This window comes from Solea senegalensis, linkage group LG2 (genome assembly GCF_019176455.1).
Source record: "Solea senegalensis isolate Sse05_10M linkage group LG2, IFAPA_SoseM_1, whole genome shotgun sequence".
Taxonomy (NCBI): Eukaryota; Metazoa; Chordata; class Actinopteri; order Pleuronectiformes; family Soleidae; genus Solea; species Solea senegalensis.
The window spans coordinates 26,329,103-26,355,751 of NC_058022.1; the positions used below are offsets into that span (position 1 = coordinate 26,329,103).

At 40.4% G+C, this 26,649-nt stretch overlaps 1 protein-coding gene and 1 long non-coding RNA gene across 5 annotated transcripts in view; one reads left to right on the top strand and one right to left on the bottom strand.

Annotated features, from left to right (window-relative positions):
* Positions 1-5,450: 5,450 nt before the first annotated feature.
* Positions 5,451-23,624, bottom strand: LOC122785885. The gene is made up of 2 exons (XR_006362361.1): positions 23,325-23,624; positions 5,451-11,582 (listed from the first exon to the last, which is right to left on the bottom strand). It is a non-coding gene; the product is annotated as an uncharacterized LOC122785885 (long non-coding RNA).
* Positions 23,625-24,667: 1,043 nt separating this feature from the next.
* kcnh7 (potassium channel, voltage gated eag related subfamily H, member 7) overlaps positions 24,668-26,649 on the top strand; it is a 51,930-nt gene continuing 49,948 nt past the window's right edge. For 3 of the 4 annotated variants that reach the window (XM_044012699.1, XM_044012707.1, XM_044012714.1), the window contains exons 1-2: positions 24,668-25,140; positions 26,056-26,286. In XM_044012699.1, coding sequence (XP_043868634.1) covers positions 25,065-25,140; positions 26,056-26,286 — 307 coding nt within the window. In that variant the 5' untranslated portion in view covers positions 24,668-25,064. The remainder of the gene's footprint in view (positions 25,141-26,055; positions 26,287-26,649) is intronic. The other variant, XM_044012721.1, reaches the window with a different exon arrangement.

Sequence of the window (26,649 nt, forward strand, 5' to 3'; positions counted from 1 at the left end):
TTTAGCACGAGATTTCGTCAGATGAAGGCAGCACTCGCTGGAAATACAGATGTCTGTGTCTATTTTCAACTCCATTAGATAGCCACTGACTTATTCTTTTCTGCTGTTTATTAGAGCACTCATGGGATTCAATGCATTAAACACCCCTTCAAAACTTAATCTATCGCTTAATTAAAGTTGTCGAATATGAAAACGGAACCAGCCTGCTAAGAATTAACTGCAGCCCTCCATTGTCCCTCCATCTAAGCTGCAGACACTTGTGAACTGGCTAATGAAGATGTGTTAAGATACAGATTCGGGTCCATTTGCATGCAATTACAGCACATTGCTTAAACGTCAGAGCTGTCAGCATCCATGCGTCCACATATCCTGCATCTGCAGTCCTCCGGAGAATTACGCACCAAAGCCCCCTCCTCCTCCTCCTCCTCCTCCTCCCCTCCATCCATCCCTCCTCCTGCTTCACCAAAGTCATCGCTCTGCTTGTGCAGTTTTGTCGCAAATGGCTGTAGTCCATTCAAACGTGTGAAATTGTAATCATAGCTGTCTCTGGATGGGTGTAATTAATGTGCTCTATCACAGAGATTTTGATGGCCAGTGTGGAGTATGTGGGGAGCCAAGCCAGCGAAGGACATCGGCTAAATGATGTGCTATTATATGGAGTGTTTGGTCATTTGTAATAGCATGCAGTGTGGAATACATGATGAGCAAAGAGGATTGTCCTCCTGGTGCTATCATCATTGCATCCATTAATTGCACTGTTGATGGTAGTTGGTAACACAGGTTGGATGTGATGAGTGTTTATGTGGCAGAAATAGCTGACATTACGGCAAAGTTAGGTTTTCCTACAGAAATCGAGACGATCATTGCTCAAGAATTAATGGCATTTCTAACAAATTCAAACAATTTTGCTGTTATTCTTCAAAACCTTGGTGTTGTAAAACTCAATCTGCACACTGCAGAGTCATCCACTGAATAGACATATGATTATGTGTTTAACTGATGGTATGAGTAAACAAGAGGCCAACTCAGATAAGAGCCAGCAGCGAGGAAGAGTGATAGGATAACATGCATGCAGCAGTGTATCCCATCAGTCTGTGTGTCGGACCCGTCTTCGTGCAGACAAATTAGGATTGGGGGTGTGGTTTGCCTCCTTCGGACAGAATAGATATATCTTCTCTTTGTGATAGATTCATGGGGCGAAACATGATGAACAAGCTTTAGTGTCATGAGAGCCGAGTAGAGACAGAGAAGGAACAATGGAGGATTCAGTGCTTGGTTTTCTGTGAGGAGAATCCTTAAAATGCCATAATTGTCGCTCATTTTTTGGTGGAGTATTGTTATCAGGGGCATCCTGAATGGCTTAGGATTAAAGGAATATTTTTTTTGGTGTAGGTGCTGGGCAACTGTGGACAAGAGGGAGGGAATGGGGCTTGTAACTGGAGGGCCGCCAGATCAAATCCCAGGACAGGTCAAGGGCTGAGCACCACAAGGTACACAACCACCATTTCTCCCCAGGGGCAAGTGCTGCCCCTGGGTGTGGTTTGTGTGTGTTCATTACTGGTGTATAAAAGGGATGGGTTAAACGCAGGGGTCAAATTCACTATCACTAATTGGTGTGTGTGCAAATAAAACTAATACTAATTCTGTCCGTGCTCCCAAGAACCAGCCTGAAATGCAGAGGCACAAACAAACACTATCATGCTATTAAACAACCACTCTCCTGCACCAAAGTCTTTATAGAAAAAGAGCTGCTGGTCTTATGGTAAATTTGTGCTATTTTGGTAAATCTGAGCATAGTGTCACAAACACTGAAGTCACACTTACTGATGGAGACAGACAACAACGCATCTGTGCCATGATGTAAAATCTCAGACTTAATGTTATAGTGATCAGTATCACATGTCAAGTACACAAAGGAGTAATGAGTAAATAAGGTGTGAGTGGTGATGTATATTTTAAATATAAGGCCCTGTTATATTTCCGCGCGCAGTGCACACGGACCCAACATCCTCATGTGCAGGCTGCACATGCAGCCCAGATTTTGGAACTGCACACAAAGAGTGCGTTGGAATTTTATTAAGCAGAAATGACATTTCAACAACAGAAGAAGTAGTCGCCAAAGATAGTCATCCAAGCCTCTACCTGGCGACCCTCGAACGGACTGACACCCCGAATCCCCTGCCCGACCGACCTTTCAGGTGCTGAGCCGCTTGGACCAAACATGTCCGAGTGAGCTTTAGCATCGCTCTGTCCTTCTTTGGTAGGAATGCGTCCAATTCCCTGCGTCCAGACTTGTACCGCCACCCAATGGTGAAGTCAGATACTACAGGACCGTGATGTGCAAGTATACCAGGGTCCACGATTTTTGACGCGCAATGCGGCATGCGCTATGGCGCGGCCGGCATGTGCACAGAAGTATACCAGGGCCTTTAAAATCCTCCGTTTCCCAGAAAGCCTTTCACTGAAAATGGAAGCTTCAGCTGTCAGCTTTACACAGATAGAAGGAGCAAAAGCATTGGTCAAAATGATCACAGCATCAGAGTAAGAGGTCACCCAGTCCAGTTAAAGTCATATTTGTCTTGGGTGTGCATTACACACTAGATCAAAGTGATCCAAGAGTGACGCCAGTCCATTTCAGCCTTCCCCCATGATGCATTTCTCATTGTGTAATTGCTGAAAACGGATGAAAGAGACCGTTCGTCTTTGATTCTGAAGGACTGACACCCGAGCCTGACATTACGAAAATCTTCCATCATCACTTTGCTGGAAATATGTCAAGGTGAAACTCTATGTTTGGCCACGTGTCTTTAGGAGTAAAAAGGTTTCGAGATACAGGAGGTGATCTATCCATCCATCCATCCATTATCTACCCCTTTATCCTCCACCAGAGGGTCGCGGGGGGTGCTGTGCCAATCTCAGCTGACATAGGGCGATAGGCGAGTACAACCTGAACAGTTCACCAGACAGGAGGTGATCTATTGTGTGATATTTACTGAAATAGTTTTCTTACAAATCCTGGCGATACCTGTGAGTACTGACCACAGCGGTTCATCACGTATAAAACTCTTCATGTATGTAGTATGGAGCGCAAACAATGGTGGAAACGGGACTCACATGCTTTGATTGTATTAAGAAGTACATACAAGTGCGATGTTGTACTTTGGGAGTATTTTTTTCTGCAGTCCTACTTTAACTAACATATGATTAAACACGAGAATATAATTAGCAATAATGATGCATTAACATGTAAGTATAAATGCACTGCTGCAGCTGCAAAGTGGAAACAGTTTTACTTCATGATTAAGTAATTCCCACAGACTGAGTCAGGAACAGATGGTTCACAGTAGATTTGTTTGAGGTGGCCACATACATTAGCAGAATTGTTATTCTCCAGCCTTTTTATTTGTGTAATGCATGTAATCAAACATATATATATATATATATATATATATATATATATATATATATATATATATATATATATATATATATATATATATATTTATATATGTATATATGTGTGCAGTTTAACTGTTTGAATGTATATGATGTGTGAAGAAATGGCAGTAAAATGAGAAACATTGTGCACAAATGTATCTGAACAGGATTTATATTTGCAATGGTTTATAACCTTAAGAGAAAAGTGGGTACCCAGACCACTAATACACACATGTGTTTTTTACAATCTGATAAAAACAGATACTGAGTACAAAAGGTGAGTAAATATATAAAATTGCAATAAAGCTGCTGCATTATTTATTTAGTTCAGAAAGGGTTTGAAATGTGGCAGATAAATGTTGAAGGAAGTGAAGTGAAGCATTTCAGACTTTAGAATAAAAGCATTACACTTTCTTTGGTCCTTTCACAAACATGCATGTGATTATATACATTTAGTTGTGCACGCGAATTGTTCAAAAACAGTATACGTTTCATTTCAGTTGTGTATGAGTCATTAGCGAGACATTTCCCCAGTGAATTTCTCACGTGGTTTCATTTAAAGCCCTGGCTGAGGCCCAAAGAGGTTAAATGATCCTCTGTTTGATCAAAGATGGGATGAATTCACACAGATGTATCGGTGCATCAGAACCACGTTTGTGTGCAAACCGTTGAAACGGAGGCAGAAACCATTTCACCAACTATTTCCTCAACACTTCCCATCGTGGCAGTAACAAGTGACACATGTGGCAAGGGCAATTACGATACCTGATCTCAGTTCTGCTAATAAAGATAGTCTGCTCTGTGTTCAGACTTCAGTGGGATTAGGAAGATCTTTGTCATGTAGATGTGTGCAATGCCCCCGGCTTCAGAGATAAAATGAAGACGAATCCTTGGTAGAGGAGGAAGAATAAAACAGAGGGATGGGAGTGGAGGACACAGAGCTCTCAGCTAATGACAGGGCTACTCTGCATCACTGCACTGACTAATGAGCACTCCAATAAGGGTGAGCTTAAAGACCAGTGCATGTGTGCACGGCCGGCGTGAATGCACATGTGTGGATACTGGGTGAGGGTGATGATACGCACAGAACATATGTGTATTGTACAAGGCATATAGTATGTGTGAGGGTAAAAGAGGAAACTTACAAAGGGAAAAGGAGGAAACAGGAGGAGGGAGGGAGGGAGTGTATTTCACCAAAGCTGGAGATTCACAGTGTGTGACAGTGGAGGAAGTTCTTAATAATTCACATGATATTGATTTAGTTACCTGACTTCCTTCTTCACTCCCATGCTGTGGGAGGAAAAGCACACCTGTAGGTACTTGCTTACCCCACTGATGCAGAACGCACACACACACACAATTAAAAATACACAAGACACAATCTCAGTGATGACCTTGCACAAACATGAGGTTTCTTTAAATGGCGGAATTTTTTTCACATATTTACATTTAAACCCTCTTGGTTAAATATGCGTCACCTCTTCTTTATCCTTTTTATGATGCAAGTACAACCACAGTTGAATTTGTCGGCCCTCTCCACTCATCCTATTTTTTCTAAATCTTATTTAACTTGGAAATATTTTTTCTGGACAAATAAGCAAATGAGGTGAAGTGTTTTTCTGATCTTTAGCTCCACCCTGAGGACACACAGGGTAAAAAAAAGGCCTTTTCCTTATGAGACAGATGTGTGATGTTACAGGGAATTGATTCTTTTAAAAGGAAAATATATCCAATGGGCTATTGATTATCTGTAGGAAAAGAACAGACATATGGGCAAGTGAGGCAAATAATCATGCTTTAATAAGACAGAGATATAACTAGGTATTTTGTAGGAGTGGAGCAGTAGAATACAGTTGTATTAAAAAACTTAATCGAAAAGGAAAAATCCTGAAAATAATGAACATACTTAGTGTTACTCTTTTATTTATACAATATATAATATAATAAATACCAAATATGCATCACAGATCTTTGTTAATACTTTATCAATAAAGCAGCAATGCAAAAGAAAATAATTGTAATTGTTTAATTGTATTATATGATGAATCATGAACTGAAGCAGTTTCAATTAAACTTATATACATATCATTTGTTTTGTTCAGTAATAATGAATTATAGGGTGATTGTTTTACATGTTTTACATTGTTACATGGAATAAATGTTCTAACATCATGTTTTCAGATAATTCACAGCCTGAAGGATTTAAAAGCAGGGTTAAATGATGCGTCAGTGAGTAAGTGGCGTATCGCAACACTAAGGTGTTTGAAACAACATAAAACTATTGATTAAAAAAGATGAAAGGTGAAATCATGCAATGGGCTTGACAAAATGCATTATTCTCTCCCTAATCCAATTTTTTTTAAATAAAATGATCATGCAGATGTTTTAATATGTCTGATATAAGACGTGTATTTTAAAAACATTAGCAGAGAATATGTCTATATCATTAGCGAAATTAGCATTTTGAAAACAGGGCTGCGTTTTTCCTCACCGCTTATTGTGCTGATTTAATTACACTGAGCAGACATTTACCTGCACACTGACTCACCGCACACTTCCAGTTTAACAGTTTCTCATCATATCTGTGCACAGATAATAAATAGACATATACAGGATGAAGGGCTATATATATTTTATTTCAAGAATCATATTATTATTGTTGTTATTATTATACTTGCGTATATGTTTTTTAAAACATGTACGATTGTTGGTTTGTGGATTCATTTGTGCTAAAAGACTGCCATCTAGTGGTTCCTACGGGAATTAAACGTCTGGTATTTCACATGAGTTGGGTTCATGTCACTGCTTATTGCACTGCACATGCTTATTTTCCATTTTAGCTTATTTTAAACTTCTGTTATACTCAAATCTGTTTTTGTCACATCTTATCGTAGTTATGTTTCCCATAAGTATGTTTGTTGATTAAGTGTAAACTCACCTGAAACAAGAAAGCTTTGCTTTTCATAGCCTTAGAATAAGGGCCTGGTATTATGGAGGTATCTTGCACCACCATGTTTCTATAGCAGCCTGAAGCAGAGGCTTACTGCACTATAACAACTTCCTTTCTGCAAAGACCAATTTAGTTTTCTGACACACGTCTCACCAAAATTCTTACACACTGGACTTCAACATTAAAAATAATTCAATTTATTCATCTTCCTCCTTAACACCTGCTATGCTCTGATTTACTAAGTCTGATCAAACCTCATGATCAAGACAAACAGGAAGATGAAATTGAGACTGCCGCATGTCTGTTTGGTTGTTCGATAAAATATTTAATGTTCTCCACCGCAGGTCAGACTTGGCACTCTTCACTTTTTCTCATTAAGAGATTCCCAGCTCAACCCAAACAACATCACATGGCGAGCCAGAGAGTGGATTGGGTTGCCTTTTACCTTCCGTCTCCGACCCAAACCCTGCTCTATTCACCTGACAGTGACTCCTGCCAACTCGCATCAATGGAAAGAGATCATAACACGTGAGATTGACAGGCCAGAGCCAGGCATGAAAACAGAGCTGTTACAGCGTGTGATCGAGTAAGTTTTCCTCTTTAACCCCTGCCCCCTTAGATACTGTAACATTGGTGTATTAGTGTCAGTAAACCTATAGCCCATATAAGGTTATCACACATGGGGAGACAGAGTCATATGAGCTTGTGCCGTATCAGACGCAGAGAAGTCAGATTGTTCACTTTTTCAAGCGAGAAGAGCTGTGGTGTTAGAGGAGGTCATCCAAGACAGAAAAATAGAAAAGCAACTTTACGCAATTGAATTTCACAGGCAAACAAAAAATAGATCTTCAGATAGATGTATAGTGCCAAGACGTTTTGGGAAATTACAGTCTTGGCCTTTTTAAAGTGGCACTCCGATTTCCTCCCACCATCAAAACATGTTAGACACATTCGGTTATAATGGTCCATTGTGGCGGCGTGCTCAGTCACAGCAGCCTTCAAACAGACTTGTGGCCTTTGGCCTGCAAGTCGGAAACAGGGAACAAATACAAAAAAAAAAAAACTTTACTTTGTTGGCTTTAGGTGTTTTTACTTGATATACTGTCATCCACAAAAATCAAGAGTATCACCACTTTATCCTTGACCAGCAGAGTTAACTGAGCATAGGATCGTTCCACTGAGTGACGCAGCAAATACTCAAATTTCATAGTTTGATAAATATAGTCTGTGCCTGTAAACCTACAGTGTATTGCATGTGGCGGCTCAGGGGGTTGTAAAGCCTCCCAGTGTGACAAATGTGTTTCTCTGAGCTCAGCTGCTTTAAAGAGGAGAGGGGGGCAAAACGCTGCACAGCATCCTCTAAGTAGCTCTTGGAACTGGAGCTTCAAGTGCTGAGAAAGGATGAACTAACAGGGCACTTATCTACTATCTGTGGCTAAACAGGGCTCCTCCAGGATCTCGCTCTCAACAGAAGGCTGTTCTTGAATGTCTGAGGGGAGCTCAGACCCCTGCTCATCCTCTAAGTGGTTTAAACCTCTCCAGACATGACAAGGCCTCTGTGTGATTCAGACCGAGTTATGAAGAAAAGGAAGCAGACAGAGGGAGAGAGAGACACACAGATCCACTGCTTTAATTCAACCTCACTCCTGTTGTCAATGTACAATAGCTACTGTACTGTGTGACCACCTGCACTATGGGATTTTCATTCCATATGAATGTGGTGGAATGAAGCTTGACATTGCTCTCTTCAGCTCCAGTGAATAACCTCTGGTGATTTTGTTGTTCAGCTTCTGGTTAGTCTTCATCGGGAAAGAAGCATTTTTCAGAAGGGTTTTCTGAGCAGTAAAATGTCACTTTTTCTGGATCTGGTACTCATATTATACTATTTGTACTTATAGTGATACTGCTGCACACAGTACCACTTAATGAATCTTCAAGTGAGCAGAGCAGGTGTGTAGAAATAAGCAGCTGTGACACAATGTCAGCAGTGTGGAAATACTTTAAGATAAGCAAATCCTTTTTTTTTTTGCTGTAATGCGATTATTAAGTACACAAAAATCGGTGCATCCCTAGATCGTGTGATCTCTTATCTTATTATTACTCTAATAGTGCATGTTATTATTTTTAAACTATGACTATAAATGCAGGACATTTATGTATAATGAGGTGTTTTTATATTTTTGTTTTATTTTTTAACCCCATCATGAGCCGGTATTAAATTTAAACCTACCACTGCACTTCACACCATTATGTAGGTGTGTTTGAATAATGTTGCCAACAGAGGGCGGTATAAACTTTAGTTTTTTCTGTAAAGGGAATCCTCCAAAATGCAGAAACACAATAAGTGAAACTCATGTCTCTTATTGCTCTGATTAAGAGCCCTATCAAAATACTCCATCCAACATTTCCCACAGTGCACCACTACTCGCGGAGTTGAACTCCCCTGGTTTCTGCTTCACTGGCAACTGGTTCATAAAATATTCAAGTAGGGGATTACACAATACTGTTTGTCACCCATCGCACCACCTGGAGAGTTGTAAGTGCACCGTCATTGACAATTTTAGCTTTAAGAGATAGCTGTGATATAAAATTATCTCTATGACTCTCCAGGTGACATCCCTCCGTACCTCCTCACGGCTCTGTAGAATCTAATGAGGCCAGTTGCTTTCGCAGGTGCCCTATAAGAGGAACTGAATCCTGCTGGTGCTGTAGCAATCATTGTCTAAGTTTATAGGGCGCTTCTATAGTTTCCCCTTGCCCTCAATAGCCAGTGGCTGAACACGGACTCCTGTTACACCAAGGTCGTACAAGACGCACTGATGCCGTCACACCAGCAGCTGCCCACAGCTCTAATTAGTTGTGTTTAACTACGTCATTATGATTTAAGTAAACCAAGACTGTGAATGGCTTTGGTTACAGATTACTGGTTGTTTTTCACCTGTGTTTAACTGACACTGGCAGGATAACAACAGACACAACAACAGTTTGGCAGCCTGCTGCAGGAACTATTTAATTTAGATTGGAATAAACTAAATCAACCAGACATCTTGTTGATGCTGCATGTGCAAAATAGACTGTCTTCTGGTTTTAACTCCCACTGTGAAGTTGACGAGCACTTTGTCAGTCAACATTGCATCGTATTTCATGGAAGAAGATTTGAGACAAGGGAATGAGACCATTAACACTTCAGGAAAATATTTACGAATAATGTTATACATTTAGTGAGAAGATGCACACTTTCCCTTGCAACCAGTTGATTTGCCCCTTTTTTGTTTGTGTCTGTGAGTTTTCTTCCAAAAACATGATGGACTGACATCCTGTCCAGGGTGTAACTCACGTACCTCTACCTGGCAGCATCATGTCGTGTAGCCTGCTATCTAAAAAGCTGTTAAGGCTGATAGCAAATACAACATTTGCAAATAGCACATAGTTAGACACTTCTGCTCTCTACTGAGACTTAGACGGAATAATTGATAGGCAACAACCTTATATGTGCACACTGAATGCAAAGCTAGAACCACAGCAGACAAATACTGAGCTGAGAGAGTGGTTTCAATCTTCTGATTTAACTCACACATGAGAGCAAATAGTTCCCAAAATGTTAAGCTCGGCTGTAAAATATTTATTCTTTCGTGTTCATTTTTAGTGACGCCTGCTCAGGTTTAGGTCGGTGAGTTGTTTGTGCACTTACAGAGCTGATGGATGTGGAGCTGATATTTGCTCCCTCTGTATAGAGCGCTACCAATTTGTTATCCCAGTCTTGCAACTTTGAACACTAAGAAACAGAAGTGCATGCTTCAGGAGCTGAACAACTCACTCAAAAAATACATTTCATACCTCGTTTTCCAGTTTCCTGTTCACACGCTCACATCTCAAACTTGCCTGGGATCCCTATTAAATAGCGTACATCTGTATCTGACAGGGCTGTCATACAATAATTGGCCCCTATACTGTGCTCTGAAACTGGCTTCCTCCACATATTTTCACTGTGCTGAGATGAGAAAGCTAGAGCATCTGTACACACAATAAAAGTACAGTTAAATACCGTAAAATACAAAAAGTATAGAGTTATGTGCACTCCAGAACTTATGGGAACATATTCCACATTTTACAGCTATATTGGACTTGTTCAGATATATTGGACTTGGAAAAAAGCTGTTATAAAAGCTAAAGGTTATGTGTGCAGGAGACACGTCGTGTTGTTTATTTATATGTGAAATACTGGAAACGGACTTTACAGAACCATCCAATGTTGGTGTTCTTGTCTGGTGGCAGGGTTGCTGCCAAATTATGGGGAGAGATTGATGTTGTGAACTCACGTGTTGAGTGACAATTATTGCATCAGCATGATGTGTCATACCAGGTCATTCAGGTGAAGGACATTATCGCCTTCATCTCACCTCATGGATTCACACCAGCAATGAACTCACTCTGTTTTAAAGATGGTTTACAGAGACACCCAACACTGATACTGCAAAATATCCTTGTGCATTACAGCTACATCCTATTTTAAGCCATTTACTGTCAATTAGCTGGTGGGTAGCTATGCTATCCCAGAAAATGATTCTCGGGCCGCGATGTGTCACTCGATACAGCTTGTCAATAAGCTAAATGTGGGAGCTTTTTGCAGCCACCTCCCGGTGTCATCAACCATAAATCAATGGAGAAGATTGATCAGTGGGCACCTTTACCTTGTATGACATCTTTCAAATGGGTTGTCCTGTCAAGATATTAGACAGGGCAGATGATGTGCGTGTGCGCATAGTAATGTGCATTGACAGATTTAAGGTTTATGTTATAAACAATTTTTTCAGGGCCAGAAAAATGGTGTTACACTGAGCAGTTTCTCCAGGAGTAAAATTGACTATATTTGTCAAAAGTGTTTTTACAGTTTTATCCAGACTGCTGTGAGAAATGTGTTGACTCCTGTAACTTGTGCTGGTTAATTGGCTGATGCAAGCACACAAACACTTGCAGTATCGCTGTGTCTAATCTGAGTTGATGTGGTGATTACAGTGCTTACACAGTTATAGTCATGTCTGTTCTCTGAGAGCTGGGCAAACATAATCATGAATAAATCAATCATATCACCTGGCAACTGCTTGCAAATCTTGAGGCAGCCAAACACTGTGGTTTCTTTGAAGCTGGTATGGAAGCAGCAAGCGCCGCGGGTTTTAGCAAACAGGTAACAAACCTGGATGATAAATAAAGAACAGAAGTCCATGTAAAAAATAGTTTTTTTAGTGGAGAAGCAAAAATGGCAGTTTACATATGAAATGTGGTTGATTTGGGGATGGAACCTAATGATGCTGACAATCAAATCACTTGATTTTCATTTTTTTTGTGTATTTGCAGATGTATTACCATAAATATCAGATGTATTACTATAAACATTGATTAACAGCACATCATGTGGTAGACATTTGTGGTGACGTTTGTCTGTGGAAAAACCATTATGTGGCGTTGGTATTATGTTGTCGACTGTATTGGTATTGTGTGTTCTTTCTCTACCTTTTATTTGACTCTATGGCTGTAAAGTCTTGTCCATTCATATGTGCCAAAGGAGTTCATGAACTTGAAAGGTCAGCTGTCTCTCAAATTGGATTAGGTAGAGTTAATGAATAGTTGGCAGTGTGGTACATTGTACTTGGACAAACCATAAGGCCAACTTGCTAACTTGTTTTGCTGAAAAAGGCTTGGTCTCGATCATTACTTTCATCTTTCAATATAGTATGATGTCAGGTTTGGAAATTATAGCCCCATTTAGAGTCAAGTAGATGATAAAGCACGACATGTATTGTGCTCTTTTAAATAAGGTTACTTCTGGTGAAACAAAAACAATTACGAGGTTCTGGACAAAATACTAACTAAATAACTAGAGGCTTGTGCTGTTCACAAACCAGTGTGTGACGTCATGGTGAGTTGCCACTGTGGACAAACATGGCTCAGTGAAAATACTCTCCCTAGACTAGATTGTGGCATACAAGCCATGACTGACTGGCACCGTTGCTTCCCACCCAGGTGGTCGACGCAAGGCATGTTGTGTCCATGCATTCGTACGGTTGGTGCCAAATTCTCATCCGACCATCTGCAGCAAATGCAGAAATCTTTTTTTCTGAACACATATCGCCTGTCCACTTTGAATCTGTGTCCAATCCAGCTTTAGATTTCTGGCTGACTGGAGTTGGAGTCTCCCGCAGCTGGAGGCCGTCCACCAACATTTTCGGAGGTGTTTATTCTGGGATACTGCTCCTCTGACTACATGCACAGAAAAAGAGGAGAAACACGAAATATGCAGACTATTTGCATTTAACAGGGAAAATGTTTGTACAGGAACGTGAAGAAGTTGGCTTTGGTGTCTCTTTCTGTGCATTATGGGGAGCTGGAGTAATTCAAGCCAGACATGATCCATGCAGTGATAGGGGAAGGACATGTTGCCACGACAACCCTGGCTCCCGATCCCAGAGATCGGCTGGAGCTGGCACAGGCTGAGAGGAAGCAAGTGAGGGACAGACAGACCAGACGACGGGGTGGGGTGGGGGTGGGGTTTGACTGGAGCCCTGCCAGAGGTTTGGACAACAATACAGTAATGAAAGAGAAATGGGGCCATCGAAATAGATAACCTCTTAATAGTTGGGCCTTCAACCCTTCATGAAGTGACACACGTACAGATAGATGCACATGCATATTAACCTTCAAACTTCAACTTCAAAAATAGCAAGTGTACATACTTTAAAGAGACTGTGCACTTACACACGTTTAAATATAGAAGCTGTTAAACAGTGAACACGGTGCAGCCTGCTATAGGTGTAAACTACGTGCACAGCACATGCAGTATATCAAACAGTGATGATGTTAAACATGTCATATTGGCTAGTGTTTTGTTAATTAATCTATCTTCTGCTAAATTTATAGGAATGTACAGATTGCATCACGCCTTTACTGTAAATATACAGTACATTACCACTTTACCCCTCCCTGTCGTTCAGAGGGCAGAGTGGGTCGACGACCACTGACCAAAAGGTTGGTGGTTCATTCCACAGATCCTCCATGTTGAAGTGTCTATGGGCAAGATACTGAACCCCAAATTGCCCTTGATGATGTAACTCTGGTGTGTCAGTGTACAGCATGTGTGCGACTCTATGAATAGACCAAGGGCTGTGTACATTTGACCTGTAGTGAAAAGCACTTTGAGTTGCTATTAGAGTATTTAAGTGCCAGTTAAATGCAGTACATTCACTTAAGAATGTAGAATATTACAGTCTATTGTACAAAATGCAGTCATTTGGTTACATTTCAAATTTCACTATTTTTATTGTCAATCCACTGCCACGTGGAGCCTCTTGGTTGTGGTCAAATGTTTAGGTATGTTTGGAATCTCAATGCCAATCAATGGCCTTCTCTTAAAAAGAAACTGACACACTTTAAAACCCCATTTGTTCATGTAAGCTATGTTTGTGAATTTGAACTGTAGCCATAATAGCTATAAATATTATAGAACTGGATTTGGACCAACTGTACTCCTCACAAATCATCAGAGAACTACAAGGGATTATAGGATGAAAAGTCATTCAGTAGGTAAACAAAGTCTAAAAATAGCTCAGTCTCTGTGCTCTGTCAACACCAGTACCAATGCTAAATAACGCTGCTCTAATCATGTCTGCGAGTAGCATGCATTGCATAGAGACCATGCAGAAATATGATCTGCTTTTAAACCTCTCAGTCAATCATGAATTGGAACCAGGGATGCAAACATAATAACCTCGCATTCATATCTTTACTCTTGTTCAGTTTTGCAGAAAGTCGGCTGTATTTAGATTTTAATGTCACCCAAAGGAACTGTGTTGCCAAGTGAGTGATATTTTTATTAGACTGAATTCCAATATAATTTCATAGATTCAAACGCCAACTTGACGTTAATGCCAGAAGATGATTCATTTGACTTGTTTTTGATCCTGTAAGCTGCAAAGCATCCAGCTGCTCTCATTAATAGATGCATTGGTCACCACTTGTAATGACAATCACCACACACACCACATTTAATTATACACATCATGTAGGTGTGTGTACGAGTGCAAATCTCAGGTGTTTACATGTGTTTGCAAGTTGAGCTGTGTGTGACAAGTAAACAGAGCAGGGACCTCAGTTACACTTGAGTTTTACACCGCAGCTGTAACTTCAGGCGGATTTCACTGAGAGTTCTCTCAGCACGAGTCATTGCAGGGCAAAGAAAAGCTAAATGCAGAAGCAGAGCTGAGTACTATGCTCAAGGGTTTGCTGGCACGATGTGGCACAAGGAGCTGATCTGAGACCTGATTTATGGTGTGTGTGAGTGATATAGAAAGTGAGGCCTCTTCTTTTGATGCTAAATTAAATTTCATAAAAGCCCCAAAATTCACCTCTGTGGACACATTTTCGTGGGGATAATGAATGAATTTGGTAATAAACTACTTTTATCATCGACAAAAAGGAAAAATAAATTTTGTGGCCTGAATGCTAAGTCCAAATCCAATCAAAACTTAAGAGGAATTCACCAATGGGAAAAGAGTTCAACTGCTTTTGGAGCTTAAAGCCAACCCAGGACCCAGTCTAAATTCTGACACATGAATGAGATCATGAGGTTTTTTTGCCCTGGAACTTTTAAACAGATTATCAGACCATGCTCCATGACGAGAGATCAAAAGGCAGATATGATTTTACTTTACCAAAATGTTATTTCTCACCAGTGCAGGATTTAAGAACACACACAGAGTAAAACACCAACACACAACCCGCAGTCAGAATCACTCCACTTTTGCACCTCGAGTGGACAAGCAAAGAGACGGGGACATGTACGAGGTGATACATCTCTGGGATGACACCTCTGTGTGGTGATGAGCTGTGCAGTCAGAGACATTTAGCTGTGATGGTGACACTGACACAAGACAAAGCCACAGGTTTACAGAGAACTGCTGCCGGTATCTTGGAGTGACACATGGGTTATCACTGACACACCAACACTGCGTCCACAGTGTGCAGTTCCCATGAACCATTGAGCTCCCAAAAGATAGCAAGACAGGCAGATGAGGCAAGGTGAGACATTTATCTGTGGAAGAGGTCAGCTGTGGAAAATGTCTGGGGAAAACAGTTGAGGAACTGTACTGTAATGACACACTCTCTGTTTGCCATTCATACTTCTCATCTCATCTTCTTCTCCTTCATTTTCAACACTCACAGTAAATTGTCTATTCATTCAGTGTGATTTTTCTGATGGGGTAGCCTTGTCCTGGTGTCTTTCCCTGGCTTCTAGACCGACTTAGCAATCAAGGAGCAACAAATACAAATACCTAAGGTGAGGGGAGAGACTGAGAGGGTCATTCCTGGATGTAGCAGCTATTTGCCCTGGAATGATCTGTGGATTAGGGGCCAAGGCCAGGTTACCCGATCTAAATTGCACCACATACTGAACAGATTAAGTTAAAAATGAATGAAACAACCCAGCTGACAGTCAGGCTTATAGAGGGATATTCTCCTTTCAAAAACACTCCCAGCAGCAGCAGCAGCAGCAGTAGTGAGGAGGCTAAAGACTGATGCCTGTTGGAAGATAAACATTTGTAACTCACTAAAAGGACATGTATTGATGCTACTGTTTCAACATCATCAAGTTAAGTCACTGTCATTACGACTGGCATCATGATTGCACTTGTCATCATACCAATGTAATCATCATAATTACGGTGACAGCTATTTTACTTCAAGACTGCCACTGCACTCTCAACAACAAGCTCCATCATCTTTATTCAGTTCAACCATCCGCACAGCATGTAAATCCTGGGTTGACAGTGTCCACCTGTCCTTTGGTTGGTTGGTCCAGCTCTTTGATCCAGACTGAAATATCTCACTTGCCACGACATTTGGAACAGTTGCTAGAGAGTAAGTTTTGTATCTCTCACACAGTGACATCTCCGATTAGAATGTTGAGCCCCATTCGTTCTGGATTTTGCATCAGCACTATATTATTGCGGGCCACACGGTGGTGTAGTGGTTAGCACTCTCGCCTTGCAGCGAGAAGACCCGGGTTCGAGCCCCGGTTGGAACAAGGGCCTTTCTGCATGGAGTTTGCATGTTCTCCCCGTGTGTGCGTGGGTTCTCTCCGAGTTCTCCGGCTTCCTCCCACAGTCCAAAAACATGCAATGTGGGGATTAGGTAAATTGGACACTCTAAATTGACCATAGGAGTAAGTGTGAGAGTGAATGGTTGTTTGTCTCTAGTTGTGTGTGGCCCTGCGATGGACTGGCGAACTGTCCAGGGTGTACCCCGCCTATCACCCGATGTAGCTGAGATCGGCACAGCACCCCCCGCGACCATCTGGTGGAGGATAAAGCGGTTAGATGATGATGACTGACTGACTGACTATATTATTGCCAGAAATGTATAATTATATGATCTTTTATGGGGGATCACAGGCTCAGAGTAACAAGGAGAACCTGGAGAAAACCCACGCACACAGTGAGAACATGCAAACTCCATGCAGAAAGACCCTTGCTCCGTGGCTCGAACCCAGGTCTTCTTGCTGCTAAGGCAAGAGGTTAACCACTTCCACCAACCGTGTGGCCCCCCTTTCAAAAATATGTTGGTTTATGACCAGATAATGCATGGACTTTTCCCATGGGCTAAACCCTTAACCTAAGATGGAAGACATGGTCCCTCACATGGTCACATCAGCATCCTAGAACTTACTTGTCATAGAATCACTGCACCTCAGCTGGGTTGGTAAGAGTTCTAAGACAATTTTTCACTGCTCTACATAAATTATATCACAAAAAATATATCTTTAAATCATGATCACCCCTCATGGGTATTTCGTGGTGCCTCAGGTCATTGTTCAGTATGGATAGCATAGAATTAAAAAACGAAGAGAAAAATGTGAAATCTTTTTGTAGCAAGAAGCAAACGATTGTGGTAAAATTAGAATGCAAAGCATAAATAATGTGTGTGTGGCTGTGTAAAATGCTATTCATACCATGACAAATCAAAATAATATTAATATTCTCTGTAACACACACACATGCTATTTATCCCTCTCTGTAGTCATGAATGAGCAGATACTGAGTGGATTATGTTGCACAGAGTTTATTTAATGACTGCTGCACAAGCTGCAGTACACTGAGCCTCTCTCCTGGGCTGAGGTCAGAGAAAATGCCTAGTAGTAATAGAGATCCTTTACAACTACCAGGGGAAATCATTGCTGATTTGTTGGCAGCCAAGTTAGCTTTCTTATACTCACAAAAGCCGGAGAATAAACCCTTTGCAGGCCCTAAGCTTTAAATCCAGTGTCACATAAAGTGGACAGGGGCGATTTGACAGCAGACAGCATCTGTAAATTCTGCATGGCAAAGCCAGTTTTAACTGATTTGATAGCAGACAGCAGAGGGGGATTATGTGTTCTTCTATTGATTGTTCTCATTTGACTAAACATCTCAGGAGAAAGTGGGAATTTGATGTGTGCTCTTGCTCTGGGACATTTCAGCATGATGGATGTTAGCTGTCAAGGGATTTTGAACCCATGTTGAAGGAAAAGCTTACGACTCAACGTCTCACTCAGTGTACCACTCCACCACACACTGAATCTAAACCTCCATGATACAAGAATGACATCTTGTCACCATCAGACAGTGTTTATGGTCTAATTATCAGGCCCAAGGCAAGGATACACTACAGTAATAACCATTTTTCCTCCTAAAATTCATCATTATGATGGTGATGATTCCACAGGGCAGGGATGTAATCATTTACCTGCTGACTCAGCCTCAATTATACAGTGGCTGCTTCAGCTCCATCCCTTCCATCTACCACAATGCAGAAAAATATCCATCTCTTCCCAAAAAACGGACATGGCTATTATTAGGGCTCGAGCACTCACACAGTGGTGCAACATCCTATTGTAATTCCTGGAATCATTTTGTTTCTTTCAAAAGGATTGCATTTTTGAGGAACTGAATGTTGGTGAAAACGGACAAATATTGTAGTATTTTTATAAAGTAAGGGGAATACATAAAAGTAGTTATGTTAATAAATGTTAATAAATAACAGACATAAAACCTATATAAAAAACACACAGAGAATATTCCCATTTTTTATTTGTTCAATTATACAAAGCTGATTTGATTGACACTGATTTGAAGGCCATGGTATACTTTCCGTGACTGGTACATTCCACTCCTATCCTCAAATATGTCATTATAAAGTATGACATCAAAAAAAGGCTTCATATTGTCAAAAAAGTCATAGTATAGTATTTCGACAAAAACTGTCCAAATATAAACTGTCAAAAATCACCTAGTATATGTCTTAGTATAGTATGTCAATAAAAATTTTCAAAATTCAGTATGCCATCAAAACTGTCCAAAGATTAGTACCTAGGCTGGCCAGCAGGGAGCTGGTCAAGTGAACTTAAATAGCAACTGTTCAGGACGGGTGGTTTAGTAGAATTTCAAAATAAAAGTAGCCATGCTGATATAGACCGATAAATAGTTCACAATAAAAACATTTTTATGTATTTTACTCACATTTCTTCAGTCATTTACTGCAATGACCACATTTTAACATTTTAAACTGGGTACTACTTTGTCTCATCATGTCCCATGACTGAAGACCTACAAGCAGCTGCAGTTAAAGGGACAGTTCAGGTGTTTTGAAGCATGATCCTATGAGGTATTGACACTGCTGTGGATATAAGATTGTTCAAACAAAATTCAGTATTAGATTAGGTTAAATAATAAATGTAATGTTTCAAAACAGGATTAATCGAAAAACACATGGAGGTGACTTGTTTGTCATTATCAATATCATCAGCATTCAGGTGAATAGGAAATAAAAACCAAATGATGAGTTACAGTGAAGAGAAAAAGACACATGGCACACATCGGACAATGGCAGAAAAGGAGGTCCTACAACCTGTGCACTTCCTGGAGGAAGAGGAGCTAATGTTTTGTTTTGCTTTTAATTATCTAAGCTGTGCTGATAATGTGCCAATAATATATCATTCAATCGCACAAACTATCCCTTTAACTGAGGCTATTCAAAGGATGAGAACTACTTTTACGTGTTAACAATGGAAAAGTGACGCTCACACATTCATCACACACAAGTCTAATTGATGTGCTGTCATGTTTAAGCAGCTGTTACTAAACACCTGGACCCCAGGTGTTTAGTAACACCTGCAGCTGCGAGGGCCTGCACAATGCTGCTTGCAGCTTTATTTGTTACTGAAATTTAAGCCAGCTGATCACAAAAATGTCAAAAGTCGGTAAGAATTTGTGACATCTGATAGTGAGACTGCAGATTGTCACAAACAGAGGACTCCTAGACACATGCACTCTCTTTCTCATGAAACTATGGTGACCTTTGTATATCAGAAAGGATATTGTTTTAGGATTTTTTTGCGTTTTTAAGCTTCCTATTAAAAACGTGTACACCCTGGTTTGTTTGTCTGTTTGGGCTGCTGCTGAAAGACGGCAACCTCCACATAAAGCCTAAAATACATAATAAAAATGTATTCTAAGGCTAAGAAAACCAAATGATTTACCAGAGCAGAAACAGAGAGCTGGTCTGAAAAAAGAAAGCCACTCTGTGTTGCAATATGAGCTGATCTACTGGAGAACAACAGTTTTCAGAAATGTATGATGCTAACATCAAATATAATGTATTGTTCCATTATCAGACTGACAGGCTTGTTGACAGTTATCAAGAATTGTTGCACCCTTCCATAACAATATATCAAATGAAATACTGTTCAAACCAGAGGCAAATTGCAAAGAGTAAGATGCACAGTCTCAAGAATATTCTAATAGTGCAATAATAAAACCTTGGTAATATAAGCACATGTAGCTCAGGCTACAATTTTATTGCAGCCTGAGCTCACTAGGCTAAGTCACTAGGCTTCAACAAACTTCACTTATATCCATTGCCTTTTGATGATGCTTTTGATTACACAGTTGATTAATTTGACCACAGAATTGCTGAAGAAGGTGACTCTCCTGACACTGTATTTCCCAGGAATATTCAAGTTGCACAAGCCTACAGCTGACCTCATAACACAGCAACTATCTCCTCTTCTCAAATCATCAGAATCCCCCTGTCGATTACCTCTGAGGCCTGCATGCCTCCTACTTTGTTTAATTTCCACTTAATATTTCATCACACCTTAACAGCGTCTTACATGGATAAAGGTTAATTTCCTTCTCTTGCCATGACTCATTAGCCTGGCCAATAGGATGTAACCTCATAAAAGGAATTAAACAGATAAGTGATGATCCAGATCAATGGAAAGTAAATATGATTTTTATTTATTATTATAGCTTTCAGTTCCCATAAACCAGTGAGTGTCCTTGCCAACAGGATCTGGCAAGAGTTGTTCAATTAGCATTTGGAAGGAAAATTATGTCAGTAATTAGTGCACCTGTGTCTTTGAAAAATCATTTCTACTTATATTAAATGTATTTTTGGTGAAGAACATATTTTCTGAAGCACACCATTTCACTTGGCACTTGGCAGATCAGAGTCAGTAAATAGACAAAAAATCACAGAGTGGAGAAACATTCTCGCTGCATCTTTTGGCAGTGATGATCTGATTTGCCTGAAATTGTGAAGGTTGAAATTAATTATTTTAGAGATGTTTTTTAACATGATTCTTAAATGATAACGTATATGTCTATGATAACGCCAAGATATTTAAATTCATGTACAATCTGAAGTTCTTCTCCATTCAGGAAGACATTTGAATATGACCTTGATGTTTGTCATTTTGATGGAATCATGCAAACAATCATCACCAGAACCCCCTCCATTAGTCATATAACACCTGCCCTGTAGCATCTTCACTGGCTCCCTATCAAATATCGCATCATGTATAAATTCATGTTCAAGGCCATCCTTGCCCTTCAGTCCTCACCAACCTCCTCCACATGAACACACCCACCTGTATTCTCAGGTCTCCTTTCATCCAACTCACCCTCCCACCTGCTTGTTTGACCACAATGGGGTCGAGAGCCTTCAGCCGATTGGTCTCCTGCCTCTCACTACCTTTAAATGAACACTCAAAACCCACTTCTTCAGACAGGCACATTCACAATAGTTTTTGTTCTATACTATTTTGTTATATATTAATCATTTCCGTATTTTATTAGTTTATTGTACGATGGGTTTGAGTATCTTGAAAGGCGCCTATAACTTAAATGTATTATTATTGTTATTATCATCATTATGGAACAGTGCTGATGTGTAGGTCACAGCTTTCTTCATCTTCATAGTAACATGCTTTCTGGCCCTCAGGCAGTGTGAGTATACATTTTCTCAGTCTCCCACAGCGCTTGTCTTGCAAGTAATGAAATAAAAAAAGACTGTTATTGAGGTCTGGGTAGGAATAGGTTAGATACAAACATACTGTCAATCTTCTTGATGGCTTTAGAAAAGAGTTTAGTAAATGTTTTGTATGTCCTGCAGAAATATCACATTTGGCAACAGCAGAATGTTTGAATCAGGCAGTAAAAACATTGATTGTCTGGGTGTCCTTACAGCATTTGTGTGTTTTGCACTCTCGTATCAACGCGTACTGAGCTGCAACAAAATTAGGTAATTGCGTGTGCAGGAGTTTAAAGCTGTTTGTCGGGAGCTAATATACATTTAATTAATGTTATCACTCCTTTTAAAGTGAATATTACTCAAGGGGAGGCTGATTCTTTTCTGTCTGTGTGTTTGAGGAAAGTGTTTAAATGTCATTACTGTGTTATGTGTGATGATAAAAAAGCAGAGGCTTCTCAGTAATCATGTAAGTGTATGACACGAAGAAAAGTGTTTAACAAAGGGACTGCCATCACACTGAAGCCACTGTATAGTCAAAACAAAAGGTCGTAAAAGCAGCATATGGTGGCCCCGTCCCTCCACCCCTCTAATGTCTGCAAGTTGTGAATCGTTTTCTAAATGGACCAGATGGAGCGAGAGCTGGTGTTAGAGCTGGACAGATGTTTCACTAGATGAGGGATGTGTGCGTGTCTGAGAGTGAGACAGTCAGAAAGAGACATGGGCTAGGAAAACAAATTGAATGTGGAAGGAAAGTGGAACAAGTGCAGAATGAATGAATTGAGAGGATGAGCTGGAGCATTAAAATATTTAAACCTTTAGTCCACATTACCTTCCACTGTATTAACACTGTAGCAGGGCTGCCTACTATTATATACCTTACATGTCATATATCATATCATATATGTATGTCACTTTAAATATATTAAATAACATTCTTACCTTTACTTTAGAGTAACTTTACACTATTGATATTACCAAGGCAAGCGGTTTTAAATTACTTCCTAAAACCCAGTTTTTTGTTTGACATTTTGTTGCTTATATTATTTAGCTTATTTATAACAGTTGCTATTATATTATTTTTTTGTATTTTTCATCTTTCTTGCTGTTCAGTCCATTCATTATGCCTGTATGATTTACCAAATATTTACTTCTTCCAGCTTTTGTTTAATATACTTATTGTCATCTGTCTTGCAGTCTTTTGGCATTTGCCGTCTTGTTCATCTTTTGTTTGCTTCCTCAGTCAAACTGAAACTTTTATTTCAGAAATCCAACTTCAGAACCACATATACGTATGATTCTCTGAATGATTACTAACCAGTAACTGCATAAAAAAAAAACCATGTTAACAGCACTTTAAATCAGTGATAATGGTGTGGATACCAAACGTTGTTTATTTTATTTAATATGTCAGCTTAAGATTATGTTTTCTACTGATCTTTCCTGGGTGTTTTTTTGTTTGTTTGTTTTTTTGTGTAGTTTTTTTGTTTGTTTAGTCAACTGTGAGCAGCATAACTCAACAAAAGGAAAAGACAGGTTTGGATTACATTTTCTGTGGATGTACTGTAGGTAATGGCACATAGCGGAAATGATTTACCTCCATTGATGGTTAGTGGGTTTGACACTATGGAAACTGAGCTGTATTAGCCGAGGTTTGACTTCCTTCTTCAGTTGCTTGTCCTCGCTGAAGCACCATGGCCAGCACTTCCTCTTCGCAGCACCATGGACAGCGCCTCCTACAACGGAGTCCCTGTCACTCTCGACACGCTCTCCTCTCACACTCTCGCCCTGCGTGTGTGTGGAAAGTATAGCGCGGCTACGAAGCGGAAACCCGAGGCTACAAAAGACATTTAAAACACGGCCGTCAACCGTGTCGGGACCGGGGGCTTTCCAGTAATGAGACATGCGATACACCTGCGTACGCTGCCCTGACGTCACCCCCCTCAGCAGCGCTGCCGGGCTCGTGACTCAGAAATAAGTCACAGGTGTGCCTAATTACAGTCAGCCATTACAGTCAAATGGCATGTTTCGTTACTCGTCGTGCTTTGTTTATTTTTCCTCTTTCACTGTCAAACTGCACCATTAACATCAGAATAATGTGAGTAATGTCACACAGAGAATCGCTCTTTTGTTTTGTTTTAGCAGGTTAAATGTGTAGGTCCATGGCTAATGTAGGCTAAATAATAGATGGCAGCGAGGGTGTAGGTGTTGTTTTAATACTTCAACCCATATCTGCTAACATATTGAAATGTTATCTTTACATTGCAATTAACTTCTGCGTGTAAAAATGCCCACCAGTGGCTAATTGGGCCTTAATTAGCACAGCAGCCATTTTGACGTGTTTCGGCAGGCACGTAATCACATGACTCTGCTCAGTTCACCAGGACAGTGTGACAGTGAGGGAGCTAAATGGAAATGAGCCGTCATATATTTGATTATTTTACACCTGTTGTTTTCCTACCGTGACCTCTCAAAATGGCTGCAGTGCCAGTGGCCACTTTGCATTTTTGGTCCCAAGAGAGGTTTATGAACAAATTACAAAATGTAAGACAACCAATCAAAAACCACACCTGATCAGGTGTAACTGCATAATGCAGCATTTCAATTAACAGACAAATGCATCGAACCAAAATTTGGGTTTAAAGTGCTTTATAGGTGCCAAAATAATATAGTGACTCCTGTTTAAGTACTTTTTTTTACTCATAGATTACACACATTTGTAGATTTGTAAATAATTGAAATAAAGTACAATTTGTCATTATTTTATTGTATAGCTGTGTAGAGTAAGAATAAATTGCACATTGTAACGCGTTTCCGTAGTCCGTTACTTGTCTGCCCTGCCTCCTTCTACTATCTCTCCGTGCGTCTGCCGCTTTGTCCGCGCATCCATGTGGGTTTTCCCCTCTCCTTCCTAGCCATTGGCCTCACAGACCATCAGTCTTCCCTTCACAACAGTGCGCCCCCCACGCACCCTCCCACTCCACGCACACGCTCGCTCATCGCCGTGTTTTCGAGGAGATGGTGGTTGATCCGCGGCTGCTTCTCTCTTTTCTTTGCAGCTTCACGTCGGCGAGCAGCGCAGGGTGAAAGAGCCTCTGCGATGCGTTCAACCGGGGACGCGTCGTAGTTGAAGTGAGGGAGAACTCGGGGGTCGGCGTGGAAGAACAAAGCAAAGGGGGGAGATATTTCCTATAAGGATGAGTGACTGGTGACAAAGAAAACGGGGAGCCCCTCTGGCTTTGGTTGAACTTGACGGCAGGCGTTTTGGGGGCTCGCTCTCACTTGGACAGCCAGAAATTATCATATTCTCACCATCATTATTTTTTGGAGGGGAACCATGCCTGTCCGGAGGGGTCATGTTGCGCCACAAAACACGTTTCTGGGAGTAATTATTCGCAAATTCGAAGGACAAAGTGAGTAGCTGTGGCTGTCGTACTGTGCTGTTGTGTTTGTGCTGCCTTTGTGTCTTCCTGCTGCATCCATGAGACAGAGTGAGCACTCATTTACTTGTTAGGAAACCATATAATGAAATTTCCTCCACAAAAATGCGTATAATGCGAATGATACAATTAATTTATTCTGTCAACGGATTTTGATTAACTGTTTAACAGCGATCCATTGAAGTCATCCTAAATTAAGATAATTAACCCAGTAGTAAGTAACCTTATTTGTAACCTTATCTAACACCTGGTTTATCTCTGTACCTGCATGTGTTTCCCCGCTCCACTGTCAACATGGATCACAGGATTTAATTAATGTATGATCATATCCCGAAATGCCTACATTTCCTTCATTAAATCCTCCTGTGCATTATATTAGAGATTAGATTACACATAGATTATATGTTTAGTGCTGTGCAGTTTCACACCATTATGGATGCTTACTGGATGAAGAAAAAAGATCAGCTGAAAATCTATGTTTTTCATCTGAAATGTTGGGAAACCATATTTTCACATTCAGTTATTGAAAATGTTTTTGAACATTGAAACAAAACAGTAACATTTTCAACTTGTATTGTCGTATCTGCTGAAACGGCTAGAACATACTGTATATTAAGGAATATCAATAGAATATATGCAATAAAACTGTTACACCAAACAAAACCCGATTTTTTTTTATAAATGTTTAAACTTGGTATTCCTGTAATTCATTAAGTTTTTGTGAAGGTTGGACCATATAGCAACTGAGCTTTTGTTTTATTTTGTCATTTAAAATGATAATTGTTCTACTTAACATGTGATCCACTGCAGTGAACTTGCCTTGTTTATGGTAAAGTCTTCTATTATTAACATTCTCCTTCATCCACTCTCTCCTCTACATCTTCACAGATAAGAAGTTCATCATAGCTAATGCCCGGGTGCAGAACTGCGCTATCATCTACTGCAATGACGGCTTCTGCGAGATGACAGGCTTTTCCAGGCCGGACGTCATGCAGAAGCCGTGCACATGTGACTTCCTGCACGGCCAGTTGACCAGTCGGCACGCAGTGGCCCAGGTGGCGCAGGCTCTGCTGGGCTCAGAGGAGCGCAAGGTGGAGATCACTTACCACCGCAAAGATGGTGAGTGCTGTGGGCTATCAGTGTGGGCTCAGGTGGCATAAACAAAACACAAGACATTAGTTGGTTGCTGTAGTATCACTGAGGATTGAATGCTGGCTGAACCATTGTTGCTCCTTTTCTCCTCTCTAAAAGCAACAATTTTGTTCTGTTCTATTTTCCACAATTACCTACCCCTGTAGCAGGGTCCCCTGCAGCAGTATTATCTAATACTGGATACTACTATACCACTACTCTATTTTCCACAGTTACACTTATGATAAAGTTGTGACATTTGCTATATAAAGTCTTAATATGAGTACATATATGGCCAATATTTAGTTTTCTGTCAGCTCTGTCTGGAGCATTTGCAGCAAATCACTGAGT